The sequence below is a fragment of the Lemur catta genome, chromosome 18 (assembly GCF_020740605.2).
Source record: "Lemur catta isolate mLemCat1 chromosome 18, mLemCat1.pri, whole genome shotgun sequence".
In the NCBI taxonomy this organism is placed as follows: Eukaryota; Metazoa; Chordata; class Mammalia; order Primates; family Lemuridae; genus Lemur; species Lemur catta.
The window spans coordinates 22,660,350-22,674,053 of NC_059145.1; the positions used below are offsets into that span (position 1 = coordinate 22,660,350).

Sequence of the window (13,704 nt, forward strand, 5' to 3'; positions counted from 1 at the left end):
TGAAGTTCAGATTGGTACACCACGGCATAGCCTATCTCTGAATAATGACACAACCCAGAGCATGCATTATCAATGAAGTTTAGAAAACAGTAAACAACATTTCATCGCATGCTTTAAATGTATAATGAAGAGCGACTTTGGGTGGCCAAAAGAAATGGTAGAAGTTTTTTAGTTGTCGTGGTTTTTTGTTTTGTTTCTTTTTTTTTTTTCCCATTGCTCCCCTGACTCATGTTGAAAGGCTTTTGTTTCTAATCAAAGCAACAAACGGTATGGTCATTTCCTTGAGATTATATGGCAGCGGAAGGCGTCAGGGGTTTTTAGGTTCCTACTTCCACCAGCTTGTAGTTGGAGAAAATGAACACACACACACACACACACACACACACACACACACACCCCCTACAAGTGCTTGATACGTGTGTCCTTTGTCTTGTACGTTTTTTCCAGTTCCTTTAAATGAGCCGAGGCCATGGTTTGGAGGTAAGAAAATAATTTCTCTTACAATTTTCCACCTACAGACAGTGTAATGGTGCTTTTATTGGTGTTTCTTAGCAAAATCTTGGGCACATTTTAATATTGTACTGGAGGTGCCCTAATCTAAGTATGAATAGTCCAGAACCCAACTTTCAAAAAAGGAAATTACAAGAAATGTTAATTTTTGCTCTTTTCAAAGAATTGCCCTTTCCAAAACAGAGTTGGATGTGTTCCGTTGGATACCGAAGTAACGATGGCCCTTATCACTCCTGTTCTGCAGGGTTTTCCTGTCGTTTTAAATGCTGTCTTTGCTCCTTTAAAGGTCCTGAAGGTTGATTTCTTGTTTTGCTTCAGAACTTTGGTAATTCTTGTTGAACTACATAATCCCACCTCATCATTTCCTACCCCTCACCACCCACCCTCTTTCTTTTCTTTTCTTTCTTCTTTTTTTTTTTTTTTTCCTTTTTAAATTTTAAAGACTCGAACTCCTTTACGGATACAGAAAGGACAGAGAGAGCGCAGGAACTATGTCAGTAGGCAGCAGGAAAATGCTTTTAGATTTCTAATTGTATAATTGTTAATCATTTCATCAACAAGATGTGTTTGGGGCCTTCTCTATTTTTCCGAACGTTTGGCAGCAAAGATCCTGTGATGTCCTAGAACTCATTAGTAGCCTCTGTGAAAGGACCCTTTGATGCACGTCCCTGTTTTGCCTTCAGAAAGAAGCAGGAAAACTGAATTCTGTCCCCTAGGCTAGTTTATGGGGTGAGGACTCTGTGATCAGAATTCAGCAGCTCAAGGTAGAGACTTCGGAAATGCCATTTTTGGGGATGGCTATCAATTTATTAATAAAACTTTTATGATTTGTCAGAGGAAGTCCTACATCCTTATTAAAGCGCAGGTTTTTTTTTCTTTCCTCCCTTGTAATGTGGTTATGGTAAACTCGTTAAGTCCAACTCTGTGTGTCCATTTTTCTTCCCTGATAGGTAGATGTTGGTGATGGTGGAGGGGAGGAAAATCTGGCTAGAAAACAAAGGAAATGATCTCATCCAGTAGACTGCAAAATTCTGGGGGATAGAAGGAAGTCTGTAGAGGAAGTGGGTAGGTTTGGGTAGAGAAGAGAAACGTCAAAGAATTAAATATATCACAATAGGGATTGGGATCGTACCAACTTGCCATAATATCACATAATTATGTGGCCTTAGAAATGGATCAGTTGTCCCTAAATTGGTCCTATCTAAAGATTTCTAATGTCTGAAGGAGTGGAAAGGAGTATGATCTTGTCCAAAGTGCAGTCCTGTGCCCTGGATTCTCAGAATGGCATTATGGTGACCTAGAGCCTCATGTTAAACGATCCTGTTCTTAAGATTCAAGCCATAGAACCTCCTTAGAGGTAAGATCACCTTGTTTTGCAGCCCTTTCAAGGATCAGAAACTACAGCTCTTAGCACAGGGGGGAAATATTTCCAGCATACCAAATTCCACTCCAGAGCATATTCTGTGTATTGCAGTGCACTATTTATCTGGTTCCCCATTTGGAGTATATGGGGAAGTAGTCACTGCTAGAATGGAGGTGCCTGCACACAAGTACTAGGTCCCTCCCCTGAGGAGAGTGCTCAGTAACTATCCAAAGGTAGGAGGATGGGTGGTGGACAAATACATTGGTGAGTAGAATTGTTAAATATATTTATGCCATGGAACATTTAAGCAAGAAGAAACCTTGTGAATTGATTTGTCCAGTTTACTCATTCTATTACTGAAAAGATCAAAACCCAGAGAAGTGGAAGAACTTTCCTAAGACTTCATGTCCCATTAGGGGCAGGGCACAGCCTAGATTCCAGGTCTCCTGAGTTCCGATTCTGTACCCTGTCCACCCTCTGCTACTTCTGGGCCAGCTGTTTTGCCTAATTTCCAGCATCTCTGCATTTCATGCGGCACAAGTTTCTTCTCATGGGCGCGTGTGGAAAGGTGGAAACTGCATTCCAAATGAGAGTTTGCTTCCTATTATGCGTGGCTTCCAACTGCTGGCAAAAGCCTGTGGGCAGGTGCACAAAAGAACCCGCAGTCTTATCTCTCATCACAACAATCTATAGTACCAGGTAAAGATGGACTAAAACACTTTCTCTTTACTTGGAAAACATCATGGCAACCTGAAAATGCTAGTGAGCTCCCAGCAGAGGCTTGTTTCAGGATCATAATTCAAGTCTGAGACCATTGTTTGTCCCTGAGGTGGATTCTGTAAAGCTCTAATTAAGATTTTTTTTCTTGCTTAATGTTAGAAAATTACAAAATTTTTTAGATGCAATATTTTTCTAAACTGGAAAGATAAAGCTGAGTACAGGTAAACTACATTAATATATGTTTATGTGATCAGGCAAGGTTAGACAAACAGTTTATCATTCCAATAAGAGCAGTCTAAGAAAAGGAAGGCATTGGGTATATTCCTTATTTATTTCAGATGCTTTTTTCTTCTTCTGTAAAGGACAGATGGGGCTGTAAATGTATGTATACTTCTGTTTTCTTGTATTGGTTAATTTTCTCTTGTGGTTTTTTCTTTTCTTCTTTCAAGTTAAAATGAACTGTAGAGTTTGCACTTGTTCTTTCAAGACTGTACTTTTATTCTGTGAAGTGGGGCTTACACGAAAAATAGAAGACTGTACTATTAAGGCCAGGCATGGTGGCTTACACCTGTAATCCTAGCACTCTGGGAGGCCAAGGCAGGAGGATCGCTTGAGCTCAGGAGTTCAGGACCAGCCTGAGCAAGAGTGAGACCCCATTTCTATTTAAAAAAAAAAAGAGAGAGAGAGAGAGAGAGACTGTACTTTTTTCTACCATCATTTCTGTTAGATGTTTCTAGATTCAGGTATTCCAATCAGGAATGGGAGTAGCCCAGAAGCTGGCCTTCCATAATAGAGAATCTTTATCCTGCCCAACTGTGTGGTGTGTTTTGTGGCTGAAAAGCCTAGTAGACAAGAGAGAGAAAACTGGTTCTAAGTCTCTTACCCATAAGCTGTGTGGCCTTAGGGAGCTACATTTTTCTATCCAGGCCTCAGAATCCACACTGATGAGTGAAGATATTAGACTAATGCTGAGTCTCCTTTTCAGCTTAGAAGTACTCTATACTCTAAATTATTTGTAGTCACTTCCCTATTACCCAGATACATTGCAGCTACATCTCTCTCTCTGCTCACCTCTGTCTCCCTGTCTCCTTTTCGTCTTTCCCTCCCTCTCTCCTCCTCCCTCTTCTTTCTTCCTTTCCACTGATATTTTCCTTTTCACCTAGAAATGAATTCAGGGCACAGACTATAATGGCCCAGTTGCCTGTAGAGGCAATGGCAGTGTATGGGTAGGGGGTAGGGACAAACTGAGTGAGGCAAAGCTAGAAATGGAGAAATTGCTGAAGCCACTAACTGGAACCAGACATTGAGATGCTCTCTAGGAAAAAATCACAATCTTTGGGTAATGGGTACAATTCTCCTATTGAGATTTGACAGTGCTCCTTGGATTCCAAATTCTTTCAATGCGCACATCACCTGGATATGTGCTGCACTAGCAGCGTGTCAGGCTTGGGAACACAAAGGTGACTGAGATGCAGCCACAGCACTTAGGAGGCCATGACCAGTCGGAGAGTACAAATAGGAACTCCCCAGGGACTCTCTGTAGCTCTCTCAAACTAGACTTGTAGTTCACTTGCTACTCACTCTTGGGAAGTGTCAAAGCTGTTAAATAAAATGGCTGCGAGTAGTAGAGTTTAATTAATATTATTTTGAGATCAAAAGATTAAATCGGCAGGGATGTACCTAGGTAGAAATTGAATAATGTCAACTAAGACAAACAGTAACTCCTAAAGCAATCAGGAGTCTATTGGCAAAGGTTCTGGTTTTGATAGGCTCTATCCACACTGAACAGAGAGGGAGTGTTGAGAGTGCAGTGTTAGCATGAGTCTTTGCATGTTAATTCTGCCTTGCCATTTGCAAACTGAGTGCCCCCTCTCAGTTACCCCCACTTCTGACAGGGGTAACTAAAACTCACTTTTAACAAATCTCTCCCAATATTGCCCTTCCTCCTACCCTTCCCAGCCTCTAGTATTTGTTAAAGGATTTAAAATTATAGCTAGATAGATGGAATAAGTTCTAGAGTTCTGTACCCCCATAGGATGACGATAGTTAACGATAATATATAGTTTCAAATAGCTAGAAGGAGGGTATTGAATGTTCCCAACACAAAGAAATGATGGATATGCTAATTACCCTGATCTAATCACTCTACATAACGTGTGGTGAAACTTTACTATGTACCCCATAAACATGTATAATTATTATGTGTCAATTAAAAATAAAATAAAAATAAAACTACCTTTTAACATTGGTGAGGGGGTTAGAGCTAGCATCTGGCGCTGAAGATGTACCTAATCAGTGGCAATTACTATTATTTAATAATATTATACATCTATTCCAAATACAGCAAATAAAGACAATGGTGTCATGAAAATATTTAGACACCACCAGAAGATTGAGTGTATAAAGTAATGAGTGGGTAACTTTTTCTCAGGGCCCCTAATGTTCATAATAACATAATAGGACCCAGTTATTCATGAGCCCACATTTGGATCTCTCTGCTTCTTGACATTGTCACGATACCCATCAGCCTTCCATCATTTAGACACTTGAAATCACTTGACCGTGCAGACATTTGTCTGGATGTCACTGGACAGAGATCACAAATAAGTGATGGCAGTGTGTCTGCTGTAGACTTTTGTCTTGGCTTGAGGTCAAGTGTTCATCTTTTTAAGGATCTGTTTCTCAACCATTTTAAGGACATGGACCCAATACAAATCTGATGAAAGCTATTAAAAGTCTTCACAGAAAGATTGTCACCAACACATTCTGCCTATACTTGGGAGTGGGGGTAGGGCTGCAAACTCCTCCAGCCTCATGAACAGACCTGTGAGAGGTCCCAGCTTAAGAACTACAGTCCTAAGTGACGTTTCAGAGAAATGGTGAGAAACTACTTGGCCTCTGAGTGTGATACTTGTCTTAGTCCATCTTGTGCTGAGACAACAGAAAAACTGAGACTGGGTAATTGAAAAAGAGCAGAAATTTATATTTCACACTCTGGAGGCCGGTAAATCTAAGATCAAGGTGAGGGCCTTCCTGCTGCATTCTCACATGGCGGAAGGCGGAAGGGCAAGCTAGCCAAATGCTGTGGGAACTCTTTTTTATAACAGCCTCAGCCCCATTCACAAGGGAGGAGCCCTCCTGGGCTATCACATTGGCACAACCTGAATTTTAGAGGGGATGCATTCGAACCATAGCAATGCACAAGAAACAAGTTTTTCCATGTGGTGTCCCAGAATTGACATGGACTCTGTAGACGGTATTTAGAATCTAAGAGCATGCCTTGCCTCCTCCCCTCCTGCAGCTATTTATACTGTTCCTCTGGGAGCAGGAAGCATACCTTTAGCAACAACCAGGCGTGGAGGAGGCACAGGTTCCCTCTTGGTAGTTGGCCTTGTGTTGAGTTGAGAGTAAGGTCACCCTAGTGGGACCTGAAAGTAATTGCTCTGTTCATCACTGGAAGAGTCATCTGGCTTTAGGGGATTCATCTATAAATCTGCAGAGATTTCACAGTAACCACTACCTTTGAGTTAGAAGAATAGGAAGTTGTTCGTGGTAACTATGCACATCTCCACGTGCCCATCTCAAGGAGCAAACTCCACTTTATTAGAAAAAGGAGTGAGATCCAACAAGGCTCACGCCTGTAATCCTAACACTCTGGGAGGCCGAGGTGGGAGGATCGCTTGAGTTCAGGAGTTTGAGACCAGCCTGAGCAAGAGTGAGACGCCCCTGCCCTGCAATCTCTACTAAAAAAAAAAAAAAAAAAATAGAAAAAATTAGCCAGGCATGGTTGTGCATGCCTGTAGTCCCAGGTACTCAGGAGGCTAAGGAAGAAGGATCACTTGAGCCCAGGACTTTGAGGTTGCTGTGAACTAGGCTGACACCATTGCACTCTAGCCCAGGCAACAGAGTGAGGCTCTGTTTCAAAAACAAAAAAAAAAAGAAACTACTGATCTACTGATCAACCAGTAGTACTTTTAAATTTTATATGAAAAAAAATACTGTGTTGCATTCATAATTTTTATAAAATAAAGTCACTCAACAAATTTTTACTGAGTAGCCTCTTTTGCAAAAGTGTATGCTACAAGCTGGGGGTAGAGTGGTTAAGAAGACAGATGTAGTACCTCGAGGCAGATATTAAATAACAAAGTATATCATTATTTAATTACAATTGTGAAAAGTACTACAAAAGAGAAAGAAGTATGGAGAGCTAAAAGAACAAATAACACTGATAACAAGAGCTATGAACCCAAAGATATTCCAAGCGCTCTGTGTGCATCAATTCATTTAAACCTCATAGCCTGGCACCAGTATCATCTTCATTATTAGATCAGGAAACTTAATAACAAAGAGATCAGACCACTTGCCCATGGTGGTGACACTAGCAAAGCACCTAGGCCAAGATTTGAACCCTGGATGGTCTGACTCCACGGTCTTTACCCATAACCGCTCCACAACGGCTTCTATGAGAAAATGGTCATCAAGCTATGGTTGTAAGGATGACTTGGGCTAGACAGGCACTTTCCCCACTGCCTCATGCCTTGAGGTGGGAAGAGGAAAAACCAGTGTGGCTAGAGCCCAGGGAGTGGGGACAGGTGGGCAGGAACCAGGCAGGGCAGGGCTTGATAGCCTGCTTTTTTCTGGTTGAATTAGGTCAGCTCTGAAGCTAAGACCCCGTCCCGTGTCAAGATTCCCCTCTCAGGAGACCCGCATGCCTGTGATATGAAGACACTAGGGGGTGTTCTCCTGAGCTGGCTAGATGTAGTATCGTGGATATAGAGAGCAGCCTATGTGGGGATGTTTTATCTGTTTCATCAACCTGTCCCACTGATGTCTATCCCAAGCCAAAATGTTTTCTGCCTTTTTGGAGGCCTGCAGAACTATATTTTTCTTAATGGTTCATGTAGCCACACTGTAGCAGGTTCAATAATGAATAATCATCGTGGCTAACACCAAGTACGAGGCACCATGCTGGGTGATTTCCACCCATTCTCCTGTTGCAGCCTCTGTTCTTATTAGGTAGGTACTGTCATTATCCATACTTTTCAGATAAAGAAACGGGTTCAAAGGGAATAAATGACTTGCCCAAGGTCCTACCAGCTAGCATCAGAGTTCGGTCTTGCACACAGGTTTGCCTGATGCCAGAGTCCGTGCTTCACCCTCCACTGTGCTGCCTCCCTGCATGTGATGCTTCTTACTTTATGGATGCAAAAACTTTCCAGAGTTAAAGACAGAATTGATTACAAAACTGGGGTTTGACATTAAGTTTCATTTTCTGGGTCAACAGTGAACTCTCTTAAGGGGGGTGGGGGAGAAAAGAAAAATGAAAGGAAATGAATAGAACACCATTGACCTTCACCATGACCTGAAGGAGCCTTGTAGACCTGTTACAGTTTGACCAGCCCACCAGCTGAACTGGCCACATTGGCATAAATAAAGGAGTGGGGGGGAATCTGTGTTTGGATATTAACCAATAAGAGTTCAGAAGAGAGTACTAAGGGGCAAAACAGACTGGTTTTAATGTTGATTGGGTGCTTACCGTGTGCCACACACTGTGCTAAGCTCTTGACAGGTATTCGCTCTTTTGATCCTCACAACAACCTCACGAAGTAGGTCATATGTGTATCCCCATTTTACAGATGAAGACCAGCACAAAACCCTACTGGATTGTCCTTCTTCCATTTTGGTCCCACCTCCTCCAGTCTTTTCTCCTCACTGTAAGCAGTTGTCCTTTATAAATGGCTCCGGATTGGCTCCTCCATGCCTAGAAGCCTCCAGTGGTTTTCCACTGTGTGTGGAATAAACCCCATGCTCCTTACCGTGGCCCACAGTGCAGTGAGTGAGCCAGCCCAGCACACATCACGGTGACCTGGAGGGCTGTGAGTCCACAGATGACAGAGCCCCACTCTGTGCTTCTAACAAGCTCCAGGTGATGCTGCTGTGCTGCAGCGGGTCCTAGGGCCTCACTTTGAGAACCACTGCTAAGCCCCTCATAAATTCTGCCTTTGTCTCCTGTACTCTCCTTGTTGGTGACCAAGCGCCATTTGCTGCCATTTTTTCCCTTAAACTAGGCATTCTCAACGGGGTGACTTCACCCCCAAGGGGAGTGAAAATTGGTTCTTGAGGGGCAGAGAAAATCTTAGGCATTCAAATAGTCTGTGGCCCTTTGAAGCTCAGTTCTACCTAAAGGATAGAGAGTATATCTGTGGTATTAACGTTTCATGGGGATGGAGGATGTCTAGAAAGTCTCCTTAACAGTGCAATAATGTAGCATTGTTTGAAAAGAAAAATTTTTTAATTTAAAAAATAATGTTCTTACTATTGGAAAAAAAAATTTGTTTAAGGAGTGCAGTAATGGGGGAAAAAAAGTCATGCAACCATATCTTAAACCAAGCATGTTCTACCTCAGGGTCTTTGCACTTACCGGCCCTCTGTCTGGAATGTGCAGTTCTCAGATCTTCCTGAAGCTGAGCCGTCATCGTTGCCGTCTCAGATTTAAATGTTACCTCCTTAGATAGCCTTTTCCCGACGGCTCTGTCTAAAGTTAACAACTGTCCCCCATCACATCATTCTATTTTCTTGTTTTCATGGTACTTAGCACGATGTAATGTCCTCTTATGTCTTTGGTTGGTTTGCTTGTCTGCTGGCTGTGTCCTTCGGGAGAGAGGACTGTCCGGTTGGTGTCACTGTTAAATCCCCAGAGTCTATTATAAAGTCTGGGACGCAATAAGAGCTCGATAAATACTTGTGAACTTGTGAATGGGTATCGATCACACAGGTGATAAAGTGGTGGCGCTAAGACCCCTGTTTGGCAGCTACCGAAACCTGGCGTGGTTGAGTGAAGGTGCCCTGCAGGAAGAGTGCTTTACAGGGTGCTGGGCCTGGGGATTACTGTGCTCAACCTCTGAGTCATCTGAAAGGCAGGGCAAAGGAGCAAAATTTCCCAGATTGTTTAATCCGGGTCCCACCACTTTATTTTCTCCCTCGGTCATCACAAGCAGGAATAAGGGGGAGAGGAGGGACCTCAGTGCTTTGAGGTGAGGAGTTCTACGCTGAGGATTCTGGGTAATACCATCCTCCTGTTTTAGAAATGAGGAGACTTGGGCTTAAAAAGCCACATTGAATATCCAAGGCCAGGCCGGGCGCGGTGGCTCACGCCTGTAATCCTAGCTCTGGGAGGCCGAGGCGGGTGGATCGCTCGAGGTCAGGAGTTCGAGACCAGCCTGAGCAAGAGTGAGACCCCGTCTCTACTAAAAATAGAAAGAAATTATCTGGCCAACTAAAAAATATATATACAAAAAAATTAGCCGGGCATGGTGGCACATGTCTGTAGTCCCAGCTACTCGGGAGGCTGAGGCAGTAGGATCGCTTAAGCCCAGGAGTTTGAGGTTGCTGTGAGCTAGGCTGATGCCACGGCACTCACTCTAGCCCGGGCAACAAAGTGACACTCTGTCTCAAAAAAAAAAAAAAAAAAAAAAAAAAAAAAAAATATCCAAGGCCACATAGCCAGCAATTAAAAAGAGTGTGAAGCCAGCCTGTTTTCTTGTTCTTCCTCTGGAACCTCTCCTGGAGGATGACACACCTGATTATAGCTCCACTATCTTTTAGAGTGTTAGCCATATCCAACGGCCAGCCCTCTCTAGAACATTCCTGTTATCACAGAGAGATCTGTTGGACATAGCTGCAAAAGATGTGCCCTTTTTCTGCCTTGCCTCTTCTATCTTGGGAAAGTGGGAAGTTTACTTTCAATGACATATCTCGTGATCTACAAATAAAAAGAATTTCTGGCTACTTCAACTATGGCATAAGACACCCACCCCCAACAAAATGTACAGTAATTATTTTATCTCCAAGAGCCTGGCACAGAGTGGGTGCTCACAAAAATAGTCATTCACTGGAAAACAAGCAAAACAATGAATGAAGCCAGCAAAATGGACAGTGTTCACAATTCGATGGAAATTGGGTACTTTATAATCAGGAGAAAGAAATGATAAAATAGAATAATATCCAATTACAGGGGGGAAAAACAGTCCCAGTTTTCCCCTGTGCAGTTTTAGTTAATAATTTACTATTGTGTTTGCAGAGGAAGAGATACGTGAATGTCTACAGTAACAAAGCAGAACTCAAACTGGCTGTAACACAAAAAGACATTATAAAGAAGCAAAACTGAAAGTTCTACAAACATTTCTAATTCTCGCCCAAAATATGCACGGAAATCTGGGGATGACCCGGCTCATTTGACCCTTCCAGGTTTATATCTTTTTCCCCCAAACTTCAGTCCTCATCTGCACCACAGGATCCACTTTGCTTGTTTAACCAAATCACTTCTCTTTGATATTAATAAAACTGTTCCCTGCTCCAGTGCATTAAACTCTCTAGAACTCAAAAAAGGTGACACTAGTTAGAATAATAGTTTCCAAGCTGGAAAAACTAGGGCTTTTGTCTCCAGGACTATTGTAGAGCAGCTACTCAGAGAGGGTACCTGGCTTTCCTGAAGTCACCAGCTACTGAGAGGGAGAGCCAAGGTCTGACTCCAGAGGATCTGCTGCCACCCCCTGCTTTGCACTGAGGGGTTAAGAGGACAGTCCCTCCCAGTATTATACCCCTGCCTAAAGTGAGTCTGATCAAAATTCCGAATTCCGGAATTGAATGACTTCCCAGTGAGTTTGCATAATCCACCTGCCCCAGGCCACTCTTACCAGAAGCACCACTTTTTTTAAATGACCCGGCCCTGCCCCCTTCAGAAATGCTGGTCCACAAGAGCAAGTCTAAGAAACATCGCTGAGGCAGGGCCCCAGGGGAAAATATTTGGTTCCCTGGATACAGCGCCCAGTGTTGGGTGAGATTTCCTCTCACAAGACTCGTCCCTTCTGATGGAGGCAAAACGGAACTGAGATTAGAACAGAGCAGGAATAGAAGTGGGGAGAAACTTGCCGACAGAGCATAACGACATGTGCTCAGTTCTGCTTGTGAATGAAAAAGCTAGAAGCATCTTCCACTAGTGCTTTAAGGTCACGGCGGCCTTCTTTAGCAGGGAAAAGATTCCAGGAGGCTAGCAGCCACACAGCTGGAAGGAATCTGGCAATTCAGAGGCAAAGGAATCAAAACATAGTGTTGTACACCTGGAATATATACAATAAATTTTTTTTTTTAAAAAAAAAAAAGGAGGTAAAGCAGTCACTCAGTTGCCAATGGGACCTTGACCATAGAAATGGGTAGAAAGCTCAAAAGTAGAGCAGGAGATGGAAATGAAGGAAAACTGACTCATTCGTTCATTCCATAAAATATTTTTCAAGCCCCACGATGGACTAGGCATAGTCTCAGGGGCTAGGAAAACACCAGTGAATGAAACAAATCCCTGCGCTTGCAGAACTTACATTCCACTGCAGAAGAACTGGAAAGGCAGATGACACTGAGGATTTGACATGCGGAGACCCGCAGCAGTGAGCTTGCCCACTGGGGATTTTTTGAAGTATAATAATAAATTATAATGGTCACTTTTTATGCCAGCCTCTCATTGCCAAGCTCTGTGCCAGCGTATGAGCATCATGACCCTGTTGGCAGGTATTATTAAACCCATCTTAGAGATTTAAAAAAGTAAGTCCTACAAAAGTTAAGTACGCTGGGCTTTGAACACAATTCTGTCTGAATCTGAAGCCTCTGTTCTTTTGTCTTTATCATGTGGTCTCTCAATGGTTTCGACATCCTGAAAGAGTGTTCTGAATGTCGCCTTTCCCGAAGACCTCCTTCTCCCCCCGGACTTCTCCACTGGAATGTGGTGTTTCACAGCCAGCTCTCTGACTGGCATTTGCCAATTGCTGTAGTGTAAATTCTCTCACCTTGGCCAATTTACCAAGTGGGGAATTGTTGCTCCCATACAGATTCAACAACCTCAAGAGCAAAGATAATAGTAAGATGTAGTAAAATAATGTAAAATGAATGTAGTAAAATAATTGGAAAGTGAAGAGTTTTGAGCTTGATTACCTTTGTTTTTAACGAAATTTATTTCATTGTAAGTTTATATACTTTAATTTTTATTACTGGTTGTACCTAACAACCAGCTCAAAAATGGGACGGTGGGCTTTCGTGAGTGGCTAAGAGCCAGCTCCACAATCCCGTTCTCTCTCAACGCATTATTTCCTCCTAGTTGTGTTCCCTGATGCTTGCCAAGAAATCTTTTTTTTTTGGGGGGAGGGCTCCTTTTTCATATTTCTGCCTTCTCCATGACCTGTGGCCTTTCAGTTTTTTGTTTTGTTTTGTTTTAATCTTTGAATGCCGTGTTAGCCTTTAGAAGAGTCTGAATCTCATTTGAAACATAACCTGCCTTAGGTGACAAGGAAGTTTCATGACTAAATATTAGAAGCCTCTAGGTTGAGAGGAAATGTTTCTTCTGTGAACAGTAAAGCAAGTCCTGGACGTTAAGATTAAGAATTTTTCTTTATGTCCCAAATGAGTTTGACCTTTCTGTTTTCACAGTTTGGTGATGCTTTTCTAAATCCCCTACCCATATATGACATTTCTACCAACCAATTACAGACAGGCGCTAGGACTCTGGACGTAATACGATCCATTTGTATTAATTATAAACTCCCTAAAGAGGAGTTATTTCAGCCTCTATTTATACATGGACCACAAAGAACAAAGAGACTTTGAAAAGCATAAATCAGAGACAGTCTAACAAGGTTGATGAAAAATTGAAACATGAAAACCCAGACAATAAGCATGTACTCCAAAATTAGTATAAAGTTGATTTGGGTTTTCTAATTAATTTTTGTTAATTTGTAGGTTCACAGGGCAATGTGTGTGATTTGTTTGCTCTGTAGGTGGCTCATTTTAAGCCCAGGATTTCCAAATGTATCAAACAGTGAATGAACAGTACCTAGAATACCTTTAAATTACCCATACTGCAGTTTATTTTTAAAATCCCTTCACTGTCTTTACTTTTAAGTTTTTGAAAGACGCTGTACTTTTGCTCCCTCCTACAGGCTGTTTTTCACGGGAAAAGAGAAAACTGACAGTTGGCAAAGCAAAAAGTTTCCAAACCACAGGGTGTCTGCTACTTGCATAATCACTGAAGCCAAAATTTCCATTTTCTACAAGGCGACCAGAGAACT

General features: G+C 42.4%; 1 protein-coding gene across 4 annotated transcripts in view; it reads left to right on the forward strand.

Annotated features, from left to right (window-relative positions):
• Positions 1-13,704, forward strand: part of FRMD4B (FERM domain containing 4B) — a 293,677-nt gene that overhangs the window by 155,000 nt on the left and 124,973 nt on the right. The window contains exon 1 of one of the 4 annotated variants that reach the window (XM_045529651.1): positions 338-480. The exons of the other annotated variants lie outside the window; for them this stretch is intronic. Coding sequence (XP_045385607.1) covers positions 457-480 — 24 coding nt within the window. The 5' untranslated portion in view covers positions 338-456. Of the gene's footprint in view, positions 1-337; positions 481-13,704 lie in introns of those variants that run through there. 4 annotated transcript variants of the gene reach the window in all.